The sequence below is a fragment of the Monopterus albus genome, unplaced genomic scaffold (assembly GCF_001952655.1).
Source record: "Monopterus albus unplaced genomic scaffold, M_albus_1.0 scaffold248.1, whole genome shotgun sequence".
Lineage (NCBI taxonomy): Eukaryota > Metazoa > Chordata > Actinopteri > Synbranchiformes > Synbranchidae > Monopterus > Monopterus albus.
The window spans coordinates 451,221-476,291 of NW_018128128.1; the positions used below are offsets into that span (position 1 = coordinate 451,221).

The 25,071-nt window shown below is 41.9% G+C and overlaps 3 protein-coding genes across 11 annotated transcripts in view; 1 reads left to right on the top strand and 2 right to left on the bottom strand.

Moving 5' to 3' along the window:
• skia (v-ski avian sarcoma viral oncogene homolog a) overlaps nt 1–3,276 on the bottom strand; it is a 79,477-nt gene extending 76,201 nt beyond the window's left edge. The window contains exon 1 of the mRNA XM_020620808.1: nt 2,168–3,276. Within this exon, the coding sequence (XP_020476464.1) occupies nt 2,168–3,073 (906 nt within the window). The 5' untranslated portion in view covers nt 3,074–3,276. The remainder of the gene's footprint in view (nt 1–2,167) is intronic.
• A 1,603-nt stretch (nt 3,277–4,879) lies between these two features.
• Nucleotides 4,880–16,268, top strand: si:ch73-70k4.1 (FA core complex associated protein 20). Of its 2 annotated transcripts, XM_020620796.1 has the most exons (5): nt 11,371–11,854; nt 12,475–12,622; nt 13,130–13,704; nt 14,872–14,942; nt 15,219–16,268. In XM_020620796.1, coding segments are annotated over exons 1-5 (939 nt in total). In that variant the 5' UTR covers nt 11,371–11,711; the 3' UTR covers nt 15,221–16,268. The 2 variants fall into 2 exon arrangements, 1 of the variants encoding a protein (XP_020476452.1); XR_002276645.1 differs by lacking the exon at nt 11,371–11,854 and adding an exon at nt 4,880–4,899 and having other exon boundaries at nt 14,872–15,958.
• Nucleotides 16,269–17,966: 1,698 nt separating this feature from the next.
• Nucleotides 17,967–25,071, bottom strand: part of prkcz (protein kinase C, zeta) — a 101,980-nt gene continuing 94,875 nt past the window's right edge. For all 8 annotated transcript variants that reach the window (XM_020620802.1, XM_020620799.1, XM_020620800.1 and 5 more), the window contains one exon: nt 17,967–22,497. In XM_020620802.1, the coding sequence (XP_020476458.1) occupies nt 22,410–22,497 (88 nt within the window). In that variant the 3' untranslated portion in view covers nt 17,967–22,409. The remainder of the gene's footprint in view (nt 22,498–25,071) is intronic.

Here is a 25,071-nt window from a genome sequence, read left to right on the forward strand (position 1 = left end):
AGCGTCTGCAAGGAGGGAAGTGTGGCAATATCACTTCCTGTGTCTGTCTGCATGTGAGACTGCTGCTAAAACGTCTGACGTTAACACCCTCATTAATAATCAGTGCCACCCGGCTCCTCGGCTGACAGCACGCAGATGATGGCAGGTTCTCATGTACTGTGCAGTCTAGCACTCTGCCTCAAATCCTCCAAGAACAGTTTCAAAGAGCCTCGGCTGTGCTCAAACATGCCAACTGAGTCTAGCAATATTCCTCAGCTCCCACCCAGCATGTATTCCCTCATTAGCGTTTCTTGAAACAGGGTACTTGAAGAAAAAAAGAATGAGTCGAATTAAAAGCAGAGCAGAGGCTCAAATGAGCCTTGGGCTTAACACTTGGGTGCCCTGGCGGCACTTATCAAAACAGAAGAGGCCCCTGAAAGTGGGGGTCCTCGAGGTATGCCCACTCGAGTCTGAATGAAAGTGTGTGCCAAGAGTGGGTATTCACCATGCATGGCAGGACTTTGGCACTCTTCAGGACATCAAGGGTCTCCCCGATGTCTCTGTCTTTGGCAGAATTTTCAGAAAGAGGCTTCAGAGGAGGACTGGAGCTTTTGCAGTTGCATTCCGTGCTTCATCAACAAGTCTGCTGACCCCAAAGGTCCACTCATTTTCAACCAGACTGGAGTAGAAAGCAGGTAAGGGCAGCAGGATGAGTGTGAGTATTTGAAAGGGGGTGGATGGGTCAGAGTTTGGGGGGGTGGGTCTGATGTTTGCTGAATGCTCCCCTTTGTTGGGATCATATTATGTTTCCACCACAATACTTCCAAGCCCTGCTTCATCAACTCCATTCATGTGTAACAGTTCATGCAAATGGCTGCACTGGCCTTTTTTTCTAGAGGTGGGGAGGGGGGGGTCTCTATTTTTTTTTTATTCTACCACACAACTACCCTCTCTGCAAACTCCTGACCACACACCGAAGCACAGATTATAATCCCTTCACACAGCTTTACATTCAAAAAAAAAGGAGAAGCATGGAAAACCAGCTTCAATGTCTGAATGACTTCATGTGACTGGAGGTGTTGAACACAATCCACAGGCAGGATGCAGGGCCAGAAACTACACACATGCTCCGCTTCTAATGACTCAAACATTTTACAACTGCAACAAATTAAAAGAAAATCAGAGGATGTGGATGCAACCAGAGAAGAAAGCAAAGTCTTCAACACAGACAGGGTGCTGATTAAACTCACAGAAAGCCAGACACAGGACAGCCACGGAAACATAACGTACGTTTAATGTGACACACAAATTGGCAAACACTGCCAGAGTAACAAACACACAGCGAAAGAACAGCCAGAAATGTGGACAGAGGAAGAGATGCTTCTATCCCACCTGTGTGTGTGTGTGTGTGTGTAGGAAAATAGGAAATGGCATTTAACCTTTAGTAGGGAAGAAGTAATTCCTTAGTTACATAAATTCATGCTTAACCTACACACGCCCCCTAATTGTTGTTTACTATTGCCCATTGAGGCATTTGTTGGTAAATCAGATTGTATTTACAGTGCAGGCCAATAAAAGTGAGCTGAGAGGTGTTTCACAGGCAGCTAATAGCTTTATTGCCACCAGAGGTGTTTTGTTGTCGCTGCTGGATGAGGTCCAATTAGCAACAATATGGCAATGATGACCAGTGGTTTCACTACAGCAGGGGTCTCTCACCCCCTGACAGACACAGCTCCCACAACAGACATCCATGTGACGAGGGGTAGATCAGATGAAATGTGTAAGGGTCAGAATGTACTTTTTTTAATACAATCAAACTGGGGCCAGTTCCAGTTTTGTGGGGCCCACAGGAACAACTGGGATTCCCAGGACCAGCCTGAGAACACCGCTGTCTGCAGCACAGCCAGGAACAAGTTCTAATGAATTTCTGCTGGGATGCTCAAACCTGATGTTAAGGGCCATAAGGTTTGATTTGAGGCCAAGGCAGACTCACCTGATGGTTTGGGTAAGAGTATATTTTAAAGACAATTTTCTCTAATTTAAAGGCTAAGGTGCTGCAGGAAAAAAATAAGGAAATGTAAACGAGACAGAAATACAATGCCCAAACTGGATCTTGTGAATAGGAAAACAGTAAATGAGCTGCAGTACAACAGAGCTCTGTGGTGGGGCCGGCTACGGACCAACTCACCCTGGATGATGCTTTCCTCTTGTACTTGTTGGCGAAGTCAAATTTCTCCTTGATCTCGTCCAGGAGCTGCTCCAGACGGGCCTTCTCCTCTTTCCCCGTGTAATCCTGGCCCAGGAGGATGTACGCCCTCCAGTTGGCTGAGTCGAAGCCCCAGTGGCAAGTCCTGTTCTCTTGCGCCTTGTGACTGTGCACCACGAACTTGTGGGTCGGGTACATGAGTCTGCAGTCCATGCACTGGATGCACGCTGCGTTAGGGCTGGTGTACAGCTCCGGCACGAACAAGCCCTTGCACTTGCCGAAGCACTCGTGGTAGACTTTGAAGCTCCTCTCGGTGAGCTCCAGCTCCAGCGAGCCTCCGCTCAGCTCCTTCTTGCAGCGCGGCGGGTAGGCGCCTCCGTAGATCAGGGCGTTGCAGAGCCGCTCGGCGTCCGTCTTGGTGATGAGGCCGCAGGACGGCGCTGAGAAGGGCAGGATCCCCATGACTTTAAGGATCTCCAGCTGGTCCGCCGTGCACCGGGAGCAGTAGATGTGCAGCTCGTCGCACACCGAGTTGATCTGCTGCAGGGTGAAGTCCCGCAGCACCGTGTTGAGGATCTGCGGCAGGCACAGGCGCTTCTCCCCGCCGACCACGAAGCACGAGATGGTCTCGCCTTCCAGCACCGTCTCGCACCTCTCAGTGGAGCGGTCCGACGGGATGAACAGGGGGCCAGGCATCACCGGCGGCGGCAGGTGCTGCAGAACCGGCTCAGACTCCTTCCCGTCCTTCTTGAAGAGGAGCTCATGCTGCCACCGGACAGAAAAAGCCGCCGGTCCTCCGAGCGAGCTCATAGAGCTGATATGAAACTGCTTGAGAGTTTGTTGCAGTCCCGGATGAGGTTGGAAGCTTTGCCGACTTACAGTCTCCATGTTTTTCCTAAAACTTTGGAAGCGTAAATCCTTCTTGTCGTCGCCCGGGAATCACGAGTATCTATCCGCCCCTGAACCTGGTAGATCCACGGTGTCCCAGAATTAACAAAACATTCGAAGCGCTTCATGAAACACTCAGCAAAAAGTCCCAGACGACGAGTCTACACTTCGGTCCCTGTGACTACTGAGTGAACACCGGCCAGTCGCTCGCCGACTGTCCATATCTGGGGAAACCCCACACAAGCCAAAAGTTCCGTTTGTCAAATTCCAAAAGCAAGCAAGCGAAAATTTAAGATGAGCGGGAGTTAAGGGTCGATACAGCTCGATTAAAAAAAAGATATCCTTGTTTGAGGCTCTTTCCGCTGTCGAGGACTGCAGCGAACCACTCCGTCTACCCCCGCAGTTCACTCTGACTGTACGGAGATGAGAAGTCTGAGATCCAGCCTGCTCGCTCTCTCTCCCTCTCCCCCAGTCTATGGCACTCTCTCACTCACGGTCCATCTATGTCTCTCTCTCACATGCGCCCCCTCCCTCTGTGTTTGTGTGTCTGGCTCAGTCATTGAATCCCAGCCAGGAATGTGAGCGACTCTGCAGGCAAGCTGGGCTCTTCCAGGAACAAGCCGCCAGCCCCCTCCACTGCTCTGCAGAGAGCAGAGAGGAAGAAAAAGTAGTGAAGGGAGAGGGGGAGACTCATGCTGCGTTCAAGTCGCATGGGGAAAACTACCCAAAGTTCATAAACTTTCTTACAGTAAATGTTGCTGTGGTGGGAAGTAACTACATGTAACTGAATAAATGAGTGGAAATAAAAATCTGCAGGTGTCACTGATTAATCAGCTGATTATTGTCTTGATTATCTGATGGATCCTTTTATTCACAGCGTCAAACACTGGGGGAAATGCCCACTATGGCTTCCAGAGCCAAAGGTGGTGTCTCCAAATGTCTTAACTAACAAATCCAACTGACTTTATACTACTCGTCCACATTTATTTGACAGCTGTAGTTACTTGGCAGATTAAGATTTTACATACTCTGACCAAACATAATGCATCAGAAATAATCATGTGGGTTGTATATTGACTATAAGGTAGTCTATAATGATGTAGTCTTTTTTATGTTTAAATAGGCCTTATATTTCTTTGCTAATATATCCATACTTGACTGCAATTGAGTAATCTATTTTTTAAATAAACCAATAAAATGAATAATTCTGAAATGTACAAGGAATTGTTCCCAGTTTCAAAATTTTGTACATTTATGTTCACACATATATTTGTAGGCTGCTTTTGAATTTTGAATGTGTGGCTCTTAATTGTAAATTCTGGTATTTGTAGTTATATTTGATGAGAAGGTCTGAGCACTTCTTGCATTACTGAAATCACTGCATCAGAGAGTCTGTGGTGCCCAAACAGTCATTTTGTTATAAGATCAATACAGCGTTGACTAATGCTGCCTTAAGATCCTGTCAGGAGGCCTTAGAAGCATTTCAAGGGAGCCGAGTTATAAGAGCTTATGTATTTGTCCAGGTATTGATTGTATCCGACGCGAGCATGTCGTTTTCCACATGTGACTGCAGGTGTGTTGACGGCTGATCTTAAATGTGGTCATTTACATGCTGAAACCTGAGGTGAACGGGATTTTCACACAAAGATGCCATATTTCCCAAGGGCTGTGAATGTAACATAAGAATGGCGAGCTGAGTCAAGCGGTGTGTTCACGGCTGCGGAGAGAGGGGGAGAGAAGAAGCCTGGCGAGGATGGGTGGTGTGTTGCGAGACAAGACAAATTTAGCTTTGGAAGGGGAAAACGCAAAATGCACGACTGACTGCGGTTTGTTTATTTTCCCTTCTGCTTGAATGTGTTAAAACTGTTTGGCAAGTAGTGGCGAATAAACAAGTTTCATGTGTTGGCGACCTTGAGAGACAATCTCGCTAATGAAATGACAAGAGAAGATAGGATAGATTTGGGCTTGTTTCGTTTTTCACAGATCAGTTATTACAAATTGTCAGTAGGCGGTCAAACCACCAGCACTGTCAACAAAGATTTTGTGTATTTATAATTCTTTATATAGTCTTTCTATTTTATTTATTTTACTTTTTACCCATAAAAAAATGCAGTCCCTGTGCAAATCCACAAATTTGGCTCAAAGAAATGCACTATTAGAAAGTTTAAAAATTTCACTTATCATTGGATTAGATGTAGGAATTGTGCTTGATTGCTCATGCTTGTCTGAGTAATGCGTTTTGGAAGCATATTATGTAAAAGTGTAACAGTCCACTTTATTCTAAAACATCCAGAGGATTTGCAGAGCCGTTTCTAAGGTTGACTTTTTTAACAAGGAAAAGAAGTTTGTCTAAATCTTATTTTAGAAAGAGAATAAGTAAGAAGTAATAACCAGCATGATGCTTCAGCCCCAGGGGGTCATGTGTCCAGACAAGTTCAAATACACTTCTGATGAAGGAGTTTGCTGCTCCTGTGGCGCCTCCTAGCCCAACACCACTGTAACTGCAACAGGGTGGCAGGGGCCAAGATCTGGTGGCCAGCAGAGCCTGAGGGTCAGATGTTATATTACATTTGTGAATGTACATATGAAAATGCTGTCAGCTATACTCCTACTTAATAGGAATCTAAAATAAACAAGAAGTGAGTCAGTAATAATATGGAAAACAGAAGAATGATTCAAAAAGTGAGAAGCAGACATTGTACCCACGCTAAATACCTATTTTGCCTCTGATCAAAATTGCCACCTTTACTCTGTGATGAGTTCAGTGGTCTAAAACCTCAAGTTTGCCACTGTGATGTGTGGGTGGGTATGATTCATCCTGTTTGTTGATACTGCTTTTATATTATATGTGTTTGTAGAGGTCTTCACAGGACCGCTGTGTCCTGAGTAACCGAGACCTGACATGGGACTTCTGCTCAGGATTAGGTCTGGTTTTACTGCAGTGGGTCGGAGGTCTGTGTGCCAATGTGTCCAACACCACAGTGGACTCTGAGCATATACGTATGAAGAAAATCATTCTCCTACGAGATTCATGGCAGTAAATTACAGCTTTTTGGAATTTGATTCAAAAATATTAAACAGATTAGAATAATGGCTACAAAATGTGTTGGTGGTGGTGGAACAGAGGGAAGTTATTTGAGATAAATCTGCACCTGAAGCACATAAAGTGTGCAGGGCACTTTATAGACACATAAAATGTCTATGACTTTATATTAATTCTTAAGACATTATTATTATTATTGTTATTATTAGTTTTGTTGCTCTTTTCCAACACTGCTTGTTTTGACCTAACTAATAGGCATTTTCTGCTCTCTGTCTGTTATAGTGGGCCATATTTTGGATCTTGTCTGTATGGGTTGGGTCTGGCTGTTGTCAACTCTTCCTTGGATTGATAATTGGTCTGTCCAGTAGTATTTTGTGAAGTAGGCTACATGCCGGTGTTCAAGTATGATCTCGTTTATTCTGTTAGGAGAGTACTGTGTAGGCCTACTGCAAACTACACGTGATTACCTGTGGGCTGAGGAGTGGGCTGCACCAGCAGGTTTCTTTGGGAGTATAATGAGCTTTTCTGTGCACACTTTTTTTCATTGTTATGTTGTTGATGTCCTCAGCCTTGGAACCTTGACATCATGCCTTTTGAAATGAACTGCATGGACCAGTACTTTCACTTCCAGCTGATGACAGTGACAAAACATTGCCTACTCATTTGATTCAGACAGAAAATCTCAGAAAATATTCACTGAAATGCAGTCTATACGAAAAGCCAATAACATTTATGCTAGTTTAGCCTACAGTGTTATTAGAACCTAATTCAGAGACCATATGGGTTCACGGTTCTAGCCAAATATTTTTATTCTAAAAATAGTAAGCTGGATCTGGTTAGCCTAGCTTAGGGCAACACATTTTATCTCATTCATGCATTTGTGCAGTGAGTTTTAGAAGTGCTGGGAAGTGGACTTTTGAACTTTAGACGGAGCCATGCTTGCTGTTTGCTTCTGCTTCCAGTCCTCATGCTAGGCTAGGCTAACCACATCCTGACCCTCGCATAGTCCAGTGTTGGAGCCACTGGGCTCTGCCCCAGTCAGACAGCAGATAAGAAACTGTTCATGAGGGGGGCTAGAGACAGTGCTGGGCCTGTCAGTCTGGCATGAAGTTATTCTTTCAGCCAGCACTGAGCTCTGGCAGCTACATGCTGGATGTGGGCCTGCAGCACACTGACATATTGTATCACTGTGTGTGTGTGTGCATTAAGTGGTAATGGATACAAGTGAGATACAGCGCTGGTGCTTCCTTCAGACTTCTCATCCTATCAAGGCCAAAGCTACTAGACAATATGGAGCGGATGCCAAGTATCATTTTCAATAATTCATAATGCTCCCAGTATGCAGTGCCTGTCCTCCTGCTCTCCTTGTTCTCTCATAACTCTGCACTCATCATTTACTAGCATTATTTTTATTTGTTGCTGTTTGCTCAGCTTGAGCTTTTCAGATTCTTCTCTTGTGTCTACAGCTGTGTAGATACAAAATTGTCTAAATTATCTTTTTTTGGAAGTTACAAAATTCCAAAAAAAAATTTGAAACAACTTTTTTGCTGATAAACAATTTGTTTGAAGCATACACAGACTTAAAATATAAAACTGAGAGTGTATAAATACATGACCTGCTAAACTTGTTGAATCTGAATCCCAGTCAGCTGCAGCTGTATCTCTGCCTCCAGGCTGAGCCAGGCTCTGCCCCTCTGTTTCAGTCTTTTTGCTGTTAAGCACATTCTGATTCCAGTTTCATACTTAACACACTGATATAACACTAACAACTGTCTTATCTCACTCTTAGAAAGAAAGAGAATAAGTACATTTCAAACAATGTTGAACCATTCCTTTAATTCCACACATGCGTATAGTAATAACTAAAAATGAAGCCATGAATACATTATTTTTGAAAATGACCAAATGTAAATGACATCCAAAACCAAAGCTTTACAAAATCAGAACCAGTAGCATAACCCTATATGGGGCAAAACATTTTCGGTCCCAAATAGAGTTCTGGTATGGTGTGGCTCGGGGATGGAAAGACATGGAGGCAAGTTTGTGGAAAATGCACAATATGTTTTCCTAATTCTGCAACATCTGGAAATCCAAATGATGCGGCATGAAAACCAAGTTCCATCCTTAAAATATAAAGCACTTAAAGAGATGCAGATCACATCTCCCAAAGGTCACAGTGAGGTGGACTCTTCCTGGCAAAAGAGACTCTGAAGGACCAAACATGACTTGAAGCAAAACAGTAAGACCAAGTACCCAAGATGGCCCTGACATGGGGTGGTGGTGGTGGTGAGGTGTTAAGTTAAGTATTCCACGCTGGGGCAGGTTTACAAAAGTGGGACAGGACATGGTGTCTCTCAGCCATACTCCCCCCTCCATGACATACTGCTGCCTACAACCTTTCTGTTGTTATTCCAGCTTCTCTATCCTGTGTTGTCAAAATGCAGTCTGTAACTTAGCGCCGCCTGCCACTTAGCCAAGGTTATAGGAGGTGGTTTTCAAACTGCTGGTAGTCATTTCCATCAGCCAACCATAGAGGAGCTCTCCCAGCTAAAAGTCTGAAACAGTGGCTGCCAGAGTGAAGAGGTGGCTTTTTTTTGCAAAGAGAGAGTGGGACAAAGACAGAGCAAAAACCAGGGCTAACATCAGTTTAAAACAGTTTACATCAGTTTACACAACAGTTTACAAAATATCAGTTTAAGACAGTTAAAAACAGCCAAAGGACTCAGCTTGGATTCAGATGTGGCATTCTTCCTTCTGGACTCGTTAGCATCTAAAGCTAACGTGTTTGTGTTGGTAACATTAGTGACCTGGCAGGATCATGATTTTACCTTTGTGTTGAAATAATATGATTTTGTGTAACGTCAGTGCTTTTTCACATTAGCAGTAACCAGAGCGCTCTACTGGACTGACACATTTACTAACACTAAGGCTAGCCTCAGACTGGAGGCTGCATTTAGTTCAGTTTGTCACAACCAGTTCACACTTTTATTAGAAAGCAGCATGTGATGAAAGGGGTAAAGAGCGGATAGGAACGGCTTATGGTGCCAGTTAGTTTTGAGTCTCACTAGACCCTCTAGGCTGAAAAGATATTAGATGCCAGTCTTCTAACTAGCTATAGTGTACAGTGTCTATATTCTCACTACTCCATAGAGAAGGTGACTTGTGGTATAACCTGTCAGAAACTTTAAACAGTTAAGGCTGCTCCTACCTCACATTTATTCTCCTAAACATCATCACTGTCGCCATAGCAGCAGAACACAACACAACCTCACGTGGCATTGATGACATAATGTTTCTTTCCAGGCGCCGAACAGCTTTTTCCCAGAGTAGCACTCTGTACCACAGACCTGGCCCACTGCTCTGCTTTTGTGTTTCTTCAAATGTGTGGTTGAGGTAGAACAAACTGATTGGCCAGTGTCAGCAACTCAGCAGAAGTCCTTCTGGAATACTCATCTAATGGCAGTGATTCAAAAAGAAGTAGAAAAAAAATCCTTTCACCTTATTTCAAAGTGACAGGTTTTCCCATAGTGCTGTTTTCCATTCTTTTAAATAATGCTCTCCTTTTGCCTTTCATTTCTTTTCCTTCCGTTCAGGCCAGTGTTCCCTTGTCTTTTTCCATTGCATAATTGTAGCCACTCTCCGTTGGTCCCTCACTTCTGGCCAAAAGCTTAAAAGCCTCTGAAAGTCCCACCATTATTATGACTTCAACTTTCCACTTTATGTGTGTCTTTGCAAAAGGAACAAAGTATCATCATTACAGCTAGCATTCTTGTGTGATGTAACCTTCTGTAGTGTGCACGGAGTGCATTAAAAGTGAGAGTTGATGAGTAGTTGGTACAATCAAACAGTGGACATTAAAAGTTAAAGTCACAGCCAAATTACATCCAATCTTTTATTTTGATGAACTCCATCCATCCATCCATCCATTTTCAGACTAATTAGTTTTGCCTTTTCACTCATTTTAATAGATAATTGTTTTGCACATTGGAAAGTTAGTTTTACACTGTAATCGGTTGTTTTCTGCAGGAAGAAGTGAAACTGAAACCTGGATTTGGGTTTGTTTACATCACATTTCTGATAACTACTTTTATTTTTAAAGAGTGCAAGGCAATCATTTATAGTTCACTTCTGCATTTTTTGGAATGAATTGATTTGTGGGCCAAATTCTGCTTAATGATGTAAATTGTTTTAAACTGATGTTAGCCCTAAACATGAGCCTTCAGTTATTTTTCAATAATGGGGAGCTGTCAAAGGGAAGAAGCAACTTTCCCATCAATCTTTTATGTGAAAACAAAATATTTAATTAGTGGATAGCTGTACATAGTTCGTTTTAATCTCTAGAAAAGTACCACCACTCAGTCTAGGTCAGTGGCTAAAGTGTTAATTCCTATATGAAATTCAATCCATGTATTAACAGACAAACAAAACTGTGATAATAGCAGCAGTAGAGCAGGTGGCAGTAAAGGCATTACAGAAATCAATAAATAAACAGGAGTTACACGTGCAGTGAGGCAGCAGAAGCATCCTGTGTGTTCTCAGTGTATGGTTTTAACATTTAGCCTTACCAACACTGTCAGTCACAGTCACTTGTACAAAAAAAAAAAACTTAAGAAGCTTAAGTCAGGGTACATTTATCAGGTGTGGAAGAAGTAATTAAATACTTTTATTAAAGTTAAACTAGCAATACCACAGTGTAAAAATACTCTATTACAAGTAAAAGTCCTGCATTCAGAATTAATTTAAGTAAAAGTACAAAAGTATTAGCATCAAAATATACTCAAAGTACCAAAAGTAAACATGCTCATTATGCAGAACAGCACATTTCACATTGTTGTGTATTTTATTATTGAATTATAATACTGACCAATTATTGCGTACAACTGGTAAAGGTGCAGCTAATCATTTGAAGTACTACTGGATGGCTTGTGAATTTCCCACCAGGTATGAATACAGTCTTATGATTATACTGAATTTTGTTCTGTTATATAGATTCTGAAAAGTAACTAGTAACTAGAGTTGTTAAATACATGTAGTTGAGTAAAAAGTGCAATATTTACATTTAAATGTAAAAAAGCTGAAGAAATATATATTTACAGAAAATGAAAATCCTCAAACTCAAAACTGTACTTAAATATGCTACTTGAGTAAATGTGTTTAGTTACTTTTCACCTCTGAAATTTACTAGATTTTAATGGAGCTTTTAAACTTATCCCAAGGACAGTATGAACTTTATACTTACTTGTAGAATGTATAAAGCTTTTTTATTTTAGTTGATTGTAGTGTATCTGTGAAGCCTCTGTGTATCTATTACTATGCACAGCTAACATAACGGTTGTTCTTCAATAATCACAATGCATTCTCTTGTGCCCACTGGATTATTATGAGGAGATCTTTGCTCATGTTACATGAAGTGATAAGTGCTGCTTTTCTATGCTATGTGCATGTATGCGAGTGCGAGGGGAAGCCCTCTTGAATAACACGTTTTCTGATTGGATAGAATTGAGTGACGTCATGTTTAAGGAATACGGAAGTTCCCGTTACTCAGGTATTTGACGAATAGCGCGAAATTTCGAAGCTGGTTTACTGATTAAACTCATGGCTGAAAGTTACCCAAAGTCCAAACTTAAACGAAAGAAAGCATCAGTCGAAGAGCGCAAACCGGACATATCGTCGGGGGGAGCGACACCGACGGGTCATTCAGCGTTGTTCTCCGGTGGCATTACATCAGAGAACGTTGGGTGGGTGCTCAGTTTATCTTGTCAGCTTTCATGTAGCTTTTAAGTTTACGGATTAAAACGTCCAATGTGAAACTGTGGCTTAAGCCTATGATTGTATTTTTAATCACACACGGGCCCGGGTTTTATTTAGTGACTTCCATAAAGCTTCTGCCTGGTGAGTAAACAAAGCGCCAAACAAGAGAACGAACTTCTAATACAGTCATAACAATTTAAGGTTTTCTTGCTTCTCTGCTGAAGTTGATCATAGACTAAACATAATTGAACATCTCCTGACAACAAGTGGGTGTCAATGGAAAATTCGGCATAACAAAAACAATCTGTGACCTAAGTTTTAAAGGTAAAGGTCTAATCTTATAAAGAGCACTTTCATAAATAATTTGACAGATTAAAGTGCATAAAAAACAAACAACATTAAAAACCCGCCATCATCCCGCTCTCCCCGTTGGAAGATTTTTTATACACCTGGAAACTTGGCTTTTCTTGTAACGTGTTCTGCTGTATTCAGACACATGTTCGATGGGGGTCTGTAAAAGTAGGGCCAGAGCTGCATTAATAAAAAGAGACAGACTGAACTCTGGGTAGTTGTGTGAAACCTACGGTATGTAATGTGTGGTTTACAGGTCAGTGCCTTGTGCAACAGCGTGGTGGAACAGAGAGCAGCTGCCTGCTGTGGAGAGTTTGTGGGCACTGACGTTGAAGTCTGCTCTTCCCCTCCAGGTGGACCAGAACTGGGACCGGGTTCCTGATCTCCCACCTCCATCTACAGTGGTATGTTACCATCAAGTGTACCTCAGCACACAGTTCCTGTAGTGAAGATGGATAAAGCTCAATCCACACTCAAACTTACATATGTTCAGATGCTGAAAAATGTTCTCATTCTTGCATAGACTGTTGTGATGTGCTGTGGCGTGAGAGGTGTAGATTAGGACTACATGATTTTTAGAAAGTGTTCAAACCCTTACTTTAATTCACTACTTTGTAGAAGTTGGCAGCAGTTAGAGCTTCCAGTCATCTTGGGTAAGTCTTTCACGGTTTAAACACCTGGATTTGTGCAGTTTATCCCATGCAGAGCCTCTCATCAGATTCAATGGGAAGTGTCTGTGAACAGCCATCTTCAGGTCTTCTTACAAATGTTCTCTGGGGTTCAAGTCTGGGCTTTGGGTGGGCCCCTCAGTGATAGTCATAGACTGGCCCTGAAGCCACTCTAGTATTGTTTTGGCTCCAAAATTTAAATGCTGAGTCCTTGCATTTGTTTTTCTTTTCATGTCATGTTAGAGACCCACAGCACTAAAGTTAAATGAACAGCTGTGGTGCGACTTCAGTGAAGAGGTCGGCCCTTTCCCTGTGACCGCTCCACCTCCTCAGAAGACTTCGAGTCCACATTCTCTGAGGCTCAGCTCCTCCCAGCAGGATCTCTTGGCACTGACTGAACCTGTACCAGACCTGCCTGACAGACAGCTGTCCTCTCACAGCAGGCAAAGCCACGATGGCGAAACAACATCCCTTCAAACTCTCACCAAACGACCGCAGCCATCCCTCCACAGCTGGGAGGAGACAGCATCATCAACAGGATGCACAAGTGTTGGGGGAAGAGAGGGGAGGACAGGAGGAGAGCAAGGAGAACCCAAGACCGGACCTGTGAACAGATGGCTTCTTACAAACCAGATGAAGGTTTCTGACAACCAAGTTTTTCTGCAGAAGGAAGGCGAAAATAAAGAGGAGGTGGATGAGGACAACACGAAAGAGGAGGTGCAGGGGAGTTTCAGAGGAGCAGGAGCAGCAGCAGCAGCAGCAGCAGGAGGAGGAGGGTTGCAAAGCTGCCCCATGTGCCTGCTGGTGTTCCCTGTTGGGTAAGAGCTGCAACACACCTGAATAACATAAGAATTATTTCTCTTCCATCTCTGCACGTTCTAATTTCTCAGTTTGGAGAAGAGAGTTAACTCATCACCCACTGCACTGACTGGTAGAATTTGGAATAGCTATAAGATGTGTATGAAACAGATACATATTATATACACAACATCTCTGCAAGATTATGTAGATAAGGGTGTTATGTGTTATCACAGGTAACAGAAGTTCACAAATATATGTAGGAGTTAAAAAAACAAAAAAAAAAACCTACAAACCTCTCTGATCTAAACCCGTGCGCAGTTGCTCACACACATCCCACGGCAAAATGTTCCAGCCTTGGAGATTTGCTCTTCAGTTCTGCTCCATGTTTTAGCTTCTTTTCTTTGCAAATGTGTACTAGACTGGTATGCTGACGTCCCGCTTTTTTGAACATATTGGTGTCTTAAATAGTTAAGTCACACACACACACAGTGGCTGTAATGTAGATGTAAATATGTAATCAACATTTTTCAACAGAAAATGAAAACACATTTAGGCAAATTCACAGTTAACAGTGAGATACTTGCAAAACTAAAGTAAAACTGATTGGCCTCAGCGTTGGTGTATGCTGCTAATTAGCAAATATTAGCATGCTAACATGCTAAACTGGTGAACTTGTTAGAAAATGCAGCATGTTAGCATTGATATTGTCATGATGACATTGGCATTTGTGTTGAAGCAGTTTTATACTGTCTATTATTACAGCAAAGCTGGAGACTTGTGTTGCCTGTTGTCCATTCAGACAAGCCAGGTGTTAACACACCTGCCAGAATGAGTCTGGGCTTCAGCACCGTGATTTCTGAGCCTGAATATTTAGTTTGTTTTGACCTTCATTTGATATCCCGTTTTGTAAGATAAGGGCAGATTAAGGCAAAGGTTGAACTGCTTTTGAAATAAGCATTATTTCTGTATTAACTATTACCAGTATGTTCAGTCTATTCATATAGTGTCCTTTTCATTTTCAAAGCCTATTGAATGGCATTTCCAGTACATGCCTGTATAACAGTAATCTAAGTTTTCCAAGTGTGAGTTTTGATAAAAGTCAACACAGCATAATGTATTGGTATATACAAGTGTGTGTTCACTGTCAGTAGCACCAGTGGATCGCCTTGTTCCTGTCCCTCCAGGTTCAGCCAGATGGACTGTGACGGCCACCTGGCCCAGTGTCTGTCGGAGATGAATGTGGACATGACCTGGTGAGCCTGCAGGATGCTACGCTGGCAGCTGTCCAGGAGCTAAGAGCAGCCCAGATGCCCCACACACTCCAGGATCCTATCGTATGGAGGACTCACCCAGCATGTACAGAGAACACATCACTATTCATGAAAGCACCAACACCTTGCACAGGACTCTTGGAAGCAGAGGGTTTTACCTCAAGGTGAGTCAACCAGAATGTTCACCTGATATAAGAAAAAGCATCAGAAGTACATTTCTGTGTTATGAAACAGGGTTCATTTGAAGGCTCCTCTCAGAAGACCCTGCTGTCATGTTTCATCTCACTCGCTTTAGACACCAGATCTGAAATATACCTCCTCTCGAATTTGTGTACTTGGCCTGTAATGCCTTTGATTCCAGCTGGTCAAGAGGATCTGCAAATTAGAATGACAATCCAACCTGCCTGGTCCTCTGAAAGATAAGAGACCAACGTGGAACTGAGCCACATCCCCCTAACAGGCACAAACATGCATTAGACTGACTCGTACACCATCAGGTCCACTGTCAATTAGACAAAGCTGAAACCATTTCACAACGTGCGCCCAGCCTGAATGTTATTAACATTCAGCGGAGTTATCATCATGTGATGTTGTTGAAATAAATGATTTCAGTCACTGAAGTTTTTGTTTCGTGTGTATAAATGGCTTGTGTCTCATGTAATGTGCAGCAGGGGAGCCCATTCCACTGCACTGGGATTTTGCAGATATTTTACACATCATTTCTGTTGCCCCACCTTATTACAGACTAAAAGGTCCCCTCAGGAATATTGGTTTCTTTTCTGAAGTACACAAAGTGTATTTTTTTTAAATTTCCGTTTGTGTTAAGATTAATCCAACGAGCTACAACATATTAACCAACTGATGCAGACATGTTGGTAGGTTAGTTTTTGAACTTGGGACAGAGCCAGGTGAAACACTTCCAGGCTTGATGCTAAGCTAAGCTAACTATATCCTCACTCCAACTACTAACTGAATGAGCCTGATAGTGAGCATTGCATTCCAATCTCAGAAAACATGTAAATCAACTACAATATTTAGTTAAATGGATTCAGAAGGACAGTTATAATAGCTCAAATAGCTATAATAGAACAAAATCAATGCAAAAATACTTTAGTTGCAGAGCTTGCCTTCCTACCATACTCAATTAAGAAAATTAATTATTTCAAAAATATCACAATCTCTGCAACTCTGACAGCCTGGTGGAAAGCAAACAAAACTACTAAATCATCATTAACACCATGCAGATACACTCCAATTTGGCACAGCCCTGACTTTCAAATTCATAATAATCCCATCTACTTTCCAGCATGGCAACACAAAGGAATCACTCACCTTCATCATCTGAAAACAACCAGTTTATACCATTTAATACATTAGTCCAGAAGTACAGAGTTGGGAGAGGAGAATTTCTCTGGTACCACCAGTTAAAATCCATAATTAAATTAAAGATCAATATAATCAACAACTCACTACAACCTTCCATGCTAGCGGAGGAGATAATGAAGTTTACAAACTCAAAGAAGATAATAAATAAACTTTATAAACTAATGTCAAATACAGATGGAACAACAATAATACCAATGACTAAATGGGAAAAGGATTTGTTGCTCCCCCCCAGCCCTGACTTCTGGACCAAGATCTGTAATAATATCTTCTTGTTGACTACCAATATAAACTTACAGCTTATACAATACAAGACTATTCACAGGACTCACATCACACAAGGTAAAATGTTTCAAATGGGTTTCACTGATACAGTTACCTGCTCACAATGCACTCTGGATTGCGCCGATGATTACTTCTACGCTACTTGGACCCGTCAACCCGTTTACTCCCTCTGGGTAGCGTTGACAGAGAAGCGGAGCTGTAGAATCCTCCATGTCCATCACTCTGCCTGCTTGGTAATGTCACAGAAGTCAACCACCTACCGATTAAATATAAAAACCCACTTCTTATCTCAATATCGCCAAGAAAACAATCTTTTTAAACTGGAAATCTAAAAACTCATTACACATCAACCAGTGGACCGACCCCATAGAATATACACTAAAGAAAATAACATCCACCCATAAGAATAATATACCAACCTTTACTGACACTTGGAATCCATTTCTAACCACTTTGAACTTAAACCACATACCTGAGGCCGAGGCCACGCACATTCCCACAAACTCCTAGAAATATAACAAGCTGCTTTTATTTCATTGTTACTGTTATTGGTCCTCATTGTCCGTTTTTTTTTCTCTTATTTCCTCTATTTTATTACTACAATCATCCATTTTCTATCACTTTTCTTTACATTTACAACACCTGCCTTTTCTTAATTTGTTTTAATTCTACTTTTCTTTAAGTAATGAACATTAGTCTGCATAGAGTTGGATACACCCACACTACACACTTTCACACACACAACTTAATACCTTCAATTAATAATCCCTTTGCTTCTTTTGTTAATGTCTGTGGTCTCATCTACTATGTTATGTCCTTTGTCCTGTAAATGTGTTATTTTGTGTTGCAATAAAAACAACAACAAAAAAAAACAAACACTGGTCAGGTTGATGTGGCCGGTGACTGCTCATCAGAAACACGGAGCTCCAGAGCCAGGGCAACCTGCAGAAAGGTACAGGGAGAGAGAGAAGACACACTATGGGAGAGAGGAGACACACAGTTAATGGCATGTACTGGTGGTATATAGTTAAAATGCATGAGGAGGAGAGGGGAGCAATGTGCAGAGTGGGTGAACTGATGCAATCTACTGAAGACACTACTGCTGATCTTTAAATATTCATTTCTAGTAAACAGATCAAGTTTATTTTCTCTGGATAAAATAAATGCAGAAGATGGTGTTAAATATCACACAGTTGCCTTTTGCAGTCTCCCAGTACGAACAGAGGAGGCAGTGATCCAGGATGTGCTGGTGTGTGAGGCAATACACAGATACAAAACTGTGGCATCTTTAAAACTTTTCTGCCACTGTCTGCAAAAACGAAAGACTCAGTTCACGGAAAACCAGTATCATTTTTAATAATTACACATATTTACAATGATGCATTGAAGCTAAATTAAGTATGTCCAGCCAGCGTTGTGTTAAAACAAATGATGAGCAAGGTTCAATCATTTTAAGATGATGGTTTTCTTTGTTTTATTTCTGAATGGCTGTCACTGCTCTGGAGCCATTGGTCCCTCAAAGGAAGCCACTAATGTGTGACTTGGCCTTTGACAAGATCAACAAAACGTGAAGTTAATAAAATGCACCGTGTGTGTTGCTTGTGTTGAACTAACCAGTGACCGTGGAACTGATTCATTATGTCTCCTCTCACTCTTTCTTCCTGCAGCTAATTCAGACCCTTTGACTCAGGATCATGTAATTAATCTTATGTTATCAAGTTAGCATGGGTCAGAATTCATCAAATTATTCTGAGCCGACCGAGCTGTTGTGTCCTGGGAAGCGTGCAGACATAGGGATCAAGACAAAGCTTGTATCGCAAAGGCGACAACTCCTTTCTGTCAGTGACTTTAATCCGTGCTTCCAATTGATATTCACAGATGTGCCAGGTTTGATCCCAGGCTTTTAACAGCACAAGGTCCTAAATTCAGTTACACACGCTGTATGCTGTGTACAAAGGTGGCAGTACATGAAGTTAAACCTGAACCTGAAACAGAAGCTGTACACAAATAATCTAATGGCTTCTTGTTTTTGTACACACACCAGCATTTGAGACATAAAGGTTACGATTCAGAAAACCTGTGATGAATCATTACGGTGCATCAACCAGTGATGTTCGAGAGGTGACCACCGTGTGCAGGGCTGGCTTTACACAGGGCTACTGCAGAATGTTCCAGGTGACAGAAATGTAATTCTTGAGTAGGACTGTGTATTAACTCAAATGGCTCAATACTGATGCCAGTGCTTAGTTTGAGGAAACATTTTTGATTCAGTGAAACTGCTCAGTGCATCAGTAATAAACAACTAAACACTGTAAGGGAAATGCTTAAATAAAACCATCTATAGTTAGAAACATTTTCTGATTTAGATCAAGACATACAGCTGGGTGGCAAACGAAAGGAAAATCTAGCATGAAGTGACTGACATGCTTTTCAGTAGTGTCTCCATAGCGGCTCCTCTGTTTGAGGGACAGAACGTCATTCTTCCAAAACAGCCAAAAGGGGATTTTCACCAGTGTTTCACATTCTGTGAATAAAAAGATTAATCTGCATTTTTTTTTTAAATTTCCACTCATTCTGAATTTCCCCCCCATTTGTCACCATCTGTGATCAAATAATAAAAAAAAAAAACAGGCTAAAAATCCTGATCACATATTTGACAACTTTTGATATTTGACATTTTTCAATAGTTACTGCTACGCATACATTTTGGGCTGTGCCCAAAAAGTATTTCTTTAGCCAGCCATATTACAGATGCAGTCTGATCACAGACAGTGCATGTTGTTCTATTTAAGCTAGGGATGTCCCAAACAAGTTTTTTTTTAAGCCCTGGTCCCAATCTGAGTCCTGTAACACTGGGTGTCTGCTAATACCAAGTCCAACACCATAATTCAATTGCCCTAAACAGAACCCTCCAAAGTTTGCTGCATCAGTGTTTCATTCACCACCACCACCACCTAGACGTCACTGTGTTCTCTTGCATGGTTTCTTTTAAGGTGCCCTTTTCCACAGTGAAAAAGGACCGTGGGGGAAAAAATTGTCCCATTTGTGCAAGTGTTTGTACTGCTTGTTCTACAGATGTTCAACATGTTTTTTCATTCATTATCGCTCATACTGTTTCAGTGCCAAATGTTGTGGTCGAATGAAGTAAAAAATGATTCCACCCAGTGTGTCTGTGTGCGTCTTTGGGCAGTTCACTCTGACAGAGGTACAGACTCCAAGATTAAGAATCACGGGGCAAAGTAAATGAGGATCAGCATTCAAACAAATTTTGATCAGCTTGGGTCCAGTTTAAACTATACTGAGTGTCTGCATGCAAAGATACAGTACATTCAGCAGTGCATACAATCTGCTTGCTCATTCATTTTAGACTGTCTACACTAGCTTCTTACAGACATGGGCAGGTATTATTTTTTAGGTCATGCTGCCACACGACTATTTTAATAGGGGGTATTTTCCCAGGACCTGTGGCCTGGCTAGTTCAAACATCTGGTGATGTGTGAAAGCTGTTTTAATTCCAGGCCTGGTCTGGTGATAGGTGTCACCCACTCCTACTGTGGAGCATGTCCACTTAAAACTACAATATGCAAGTTCTGGAAATGGGTACCTTGCTAGCCACACATTGAGCCTCGGTGTGAGAGGAACAGGAAGCCAGGAGCATGTCACGTACCGACTGATGGCCAAGAGCTCCCACTGACTCGCTCAAAAACATTTGAAAAAAGTTACATAACTCCCAATCAACCCATTGGGTCGGGTTTAGTTGCTTCACATACGGTATAGCAGGAAACACATCTATAAGGTGACAAAACTAAGACTGTAATTCACAGTCATAGTGATCGATCATCTACCAGTGGTTTTCCAGTTTTAAAAAGTCTAAAAATGATTACAAATGCTCGTCACAAGTAAAATTCTGTTGGCCATCTCTTACATGAGTCAGTTACATTGCTGGAGCAGTATCAGCATTAAAATAAATAGAGAAGCGCTGTGCAAAAATAATAAAACCTGGCTGCCGTGAAACTAAGCAGGGTGTAAATCTGACTTGAACTCCAACTGAAATTAAACTGTTGAATGTTCTATCAAGGAAGAATACATCCCCTAACAAGATAAGTTTTATATCCTCGATGCAGATGCTACAGTCAACACCACTGCTAAAACACAATGCTGTCGGTCCTTTGCCTGTAAACAACAGTTTAAATGTGTTCACATTGCATCTCAGTGCCCCTGATGGCTAAAGGAGTTTGTGATGGAGACCTTTGTTATTTGAACATGATTACTGACTGCAAAAAGAGATTACTGTCATTTCACTTGGACTTTTATAACCGTACGAAACAATCTGCCAGTTGGAATTACGCTGAGCAGTAGTTAAATCTGAGTTGCAGCATGTAAAGCCAGCATTAGTGCAGAGATGGAAACACACAAAAAGCCCAAAATGGAAATAGAGACATGTTTCCACAAGGCAGAACAACCGACCGGCTGCAGATGGTCACACAGTGGCAGCTGGGATCGAAGAGTCCGAGCTCAGCCAGCAAGCCTGCGCACACCACAGAGGACAGAGCCAGGGAACTGCTTTGTTTTTCAGCTGAAGTCCTGATATGCTGTTTATCTAAAGCTGCCAGACTGTGATTGGCAACATGTGCTCTGTGGCCTGTCTACACCTTTATACTGGGTCTGGCTTTGGGAAATCTCTTCACTACTGTGAAATTATTAAATATCTATGCACAAGTTTTACCCTTAGGCATTACATCTCTTACTGCCAACAGTTTGAACAATTTCTGATGTTTGCTTAGATGCTGCTCTTGTGACTCTATAGACCAGTCATAAACAATCAGTTCTACACTGCTTATTTCAACTGTTTAAAATATTAAAATATTCTTTAAAGATAATAAAAAAAATCTGTTGTATCAGGACTGAGGCAGGCAACTGTGCTCTAAAAATACGGTTTCCTTCACAAACAGACTGGACCAACCCTGGTAGAGCTGCAGCTTCAGCTTGTCTTCACCTACTGAAGCCATGACGGGTGACACAAAAGGTTCAACAAGAGATAAGTGCAATCAGAGACATGATAATTAAGTTGATCTTTGAGGCACTTCTTAAATAAAAAGTCATCTCCCTATCGCCCTTGCCCCTCCCCCCACTCTGAAAATTACAATAGAAGACAAAAAAACTTTGTGATTACTGATGAAGATGTGCCACTTGCATCAATAAAAAGGCATCGTCAATTTGTGATTCACTACCTACATTATAGTACACAATAACTTATTTTTCTCTTATCACTGTACATTCTTATTGTACATTCCCCCACTCCTACCCAAGAAAATAAAATTTTAACCAAAAGGAAAAAAGTGCATGTTAAATCTCAGGTTCATCAGCAGAACTGGGATGTAAGTTGTGTTCATGATGGCAGGCACAAAATGAAACAGTTCTCTGTTCCAATTACAAAACCAGTCGTGCTTTGTCAGGACAATGGACATTCTGAGGGGGGAAAGGAATGAAACTGAATGAGAAAAAGAAAAGCGGAAGATAACGTAACAACAAGGAATGTCCTTGTAGTTCAGTTTCTTTATTGCCCCTCTAGATACCATAAAAGAGGAGTCTGGTACCGCAACAAAACCATCTGAATTATCCACGGAGGAAACTTTCCCATTCTCCTGTTTGCTTTTCCTTGTTGTACTATAGGCTGTCCTCCCTGTTGTCCTTTACTCTTCCCCCTCCTTGCCTTTCAGAGTTGGCTGAGACAGCAGCTTGGACAGACAGTAGGTGGGCGAAGGAGGAAGCCGGTCCCTCCTTCATACAGACTCTTCTGTGGATAGCAGCAGGGGGTTGATGTATTCAAATCCTTCAAACTCTGACTGGTCTATTCTCTTGATGACGTCCCTGAAAGAAGAAATAGAGGTGGTGATTCATCACGAGCCCAGAGCATAATGCCATCCGCAGCACACATGGATCAAGTTCAGAACAAAGGTGGAGACAGGCGGACAGACAGACTCAGCTCTACGGCATCTTTTTAAAGAAACTGGCAATCCCTTTGGCTCTGATGCAAATTTCACTACATCAACCAGCTGCATTCGCCTGCACCAAGTACCGCTCAAACATCTGACTTAATAACTAAGGCAGTGTTATGTACTAGAGAATGCTGTCACTGAATTTGAGAGGTGGTGGCCTACTCTTTCTAAATGGTATTTGATAGCAGAGACTCTTAATTTTAACAGAAAATTTGAAGTCACTGACAGATAAAACCGATAAAAATGTGGATTAGCCACATGTGACCATTGCTCAACCTGTTTAAAGGAGAAAGATCTGTCTGAGATGAGTGTAATGTGAGGCGTCATGTTACACCCCCCTAAACCACAGCAGTATGTGTCTGTAGCCACAGGTGGGCGTGGTATTTAAGCAGGTGTATATTGCAATGCGCATGGCTTGTAGTGGGGGGAGGGGTTTAGAGGCATAACTGGACACATCACACCTGTACAGATTCTGCCCTGTGTTGCAGTCGACAGACTTTTTTTGTTTAAAGGTCTGATGACACCAGAAATTAAAATGGCAGCTTTCACTGTACTCAGCTCATTCCAATGGAATTGCTGTGGCAAAGTAACCCAAATTTTTTGCATTGTTTAATTTTGGTGAACTCTGACCTGAAAATTCTGCCAGAAGTGGATTAATGGCAATGGCAGATCACCAACTCTCAGAACTACATCACCAAGCTTTTAGAGCCAAGTCATTCCCAAAGACATGCAGATTCATGTCACTGTATTGTCTTCTGGTGGGAACTGGTCTTAATAAGATGGGACACCGGAGCACAATGCTGAGTTTTCTCAGTTTTCTAGGCCCAACTTAATGAAACAAAGATAAACATAAAAAAAAACATTTTTTGTTCCTACCTGCTGCTACAGTGCATCAGCTGGAAACCACTGGATGGGTTGACTCTTTTAAAACTCACTATGAATGTCACTTTTGGCTTTTCATCAAATCATCACACTGACAATTCACATGTTGACATTTGCCCTTCCTGATGCAACCCTGACTTGAACCTGGGCTGCAGCGGCGAGAACACTGAATCCTAGCCACTAGTCTATCTGAGATCTCAATCTTTTAAATCTCAGTATATATCCTTAAAACCCTGTACAATGACACCACTTAGTACATGATGTTAGACAGAACCACAACATGGTTTAGATTTATTAATGGAAGAACTCAAACTGCTTTTTATTTCCTGAGTACATACAGTAGGCTGCTTTCATTGCCAAAGGCCAAATCTCAGGTAAATGGAGTTGAATCCCATCAGTAGTGGTCTCAGAGTGGCTGGGTAAAAATAACTACACTCCCATAGCAACACTGCTGGCTTCTTCTCTGCAGCAACAGGCTGTTTACTCATCTCTCTGTGTGTGTGTGGTGATGTGAGACATAGGACTGAAGCCCAGAAAGGAGGTCTCTTGCTGGGAAAGGCTAAGAGGCTTTCTGCCTACAGCCATTGAACAGGGGGCTTTGAAGTTAAAACAATAGGTGTGTTCATTGGACTTCACCCTGCTGCACCAGGTGGGTGGGAGTCTCACTTTAAGGGGTCACCGCCAGTGTTGAACAGGTTGCAGATCCCACCCACAGAGAGCACCAGGATAAGTGAATGAAATGCAACACAGTCTTTCTTTCAGGCTGCCGACTAGAATACTGATGAAACAGATATTTTCTCTCCATCTAATCTCATGTGAAGTGCTCACACTGTAGGAGTCGGTCAACAACCAATACAACAATTAGATTTAGAAAAGGGTGTTTTTCCTATTTTAGAGTTTGGAGAGAACAAAGAATCAGAAAGAAGAACTGCAGAGAGGGGAGAACATTTGGGAGTTGACCAAAACAAACAGTATGTTCAACCAACGTACACACTGCCTTTTTTCCAGACTTGCACGACTTAAAACCACTGCCAGATGTAGAGTGAGGAGGGACGGAGGAGGAGGAAGTGAAGTGGGAGAGACGGAAGGTTTCTAGAGGGCATTTCAGCTGGTTTGTGAAAACTAACATTTGGCACCAATATTAACTAAAAAAAAAACATCAACACTTCTACACTGATCACATGAACAGCTATTGGAAAGCTAAGAATGAATTTTAAACATGTAAGACACCAGTTGTACAGGGTATCTGTAGCGAGAAAAACTCTTACCTGTACTTTCTGTACTGCCACACTAGACCAGAAAACAAGTCAGGGTATGATCGGGGTCAAGGTACTATCAGGGATGTCCTTTTAAGGGGGATATCCCTGAAATGTACAAGTCACTCAGAAAGTAAAAATATAGGTATCTTTTCTGTGCGATCAGATTTAACTTATTTTACACAGTTGGGCACTAAAGACTTTAAAGTAGTGAATTTAAGTTTTCAAGGTATCTTTATTGTCCCAGTAGGGCAATTTGATTCACAGTCAGCAGCGGTAAACAGATGAGACAAAAACAACAACAGTAC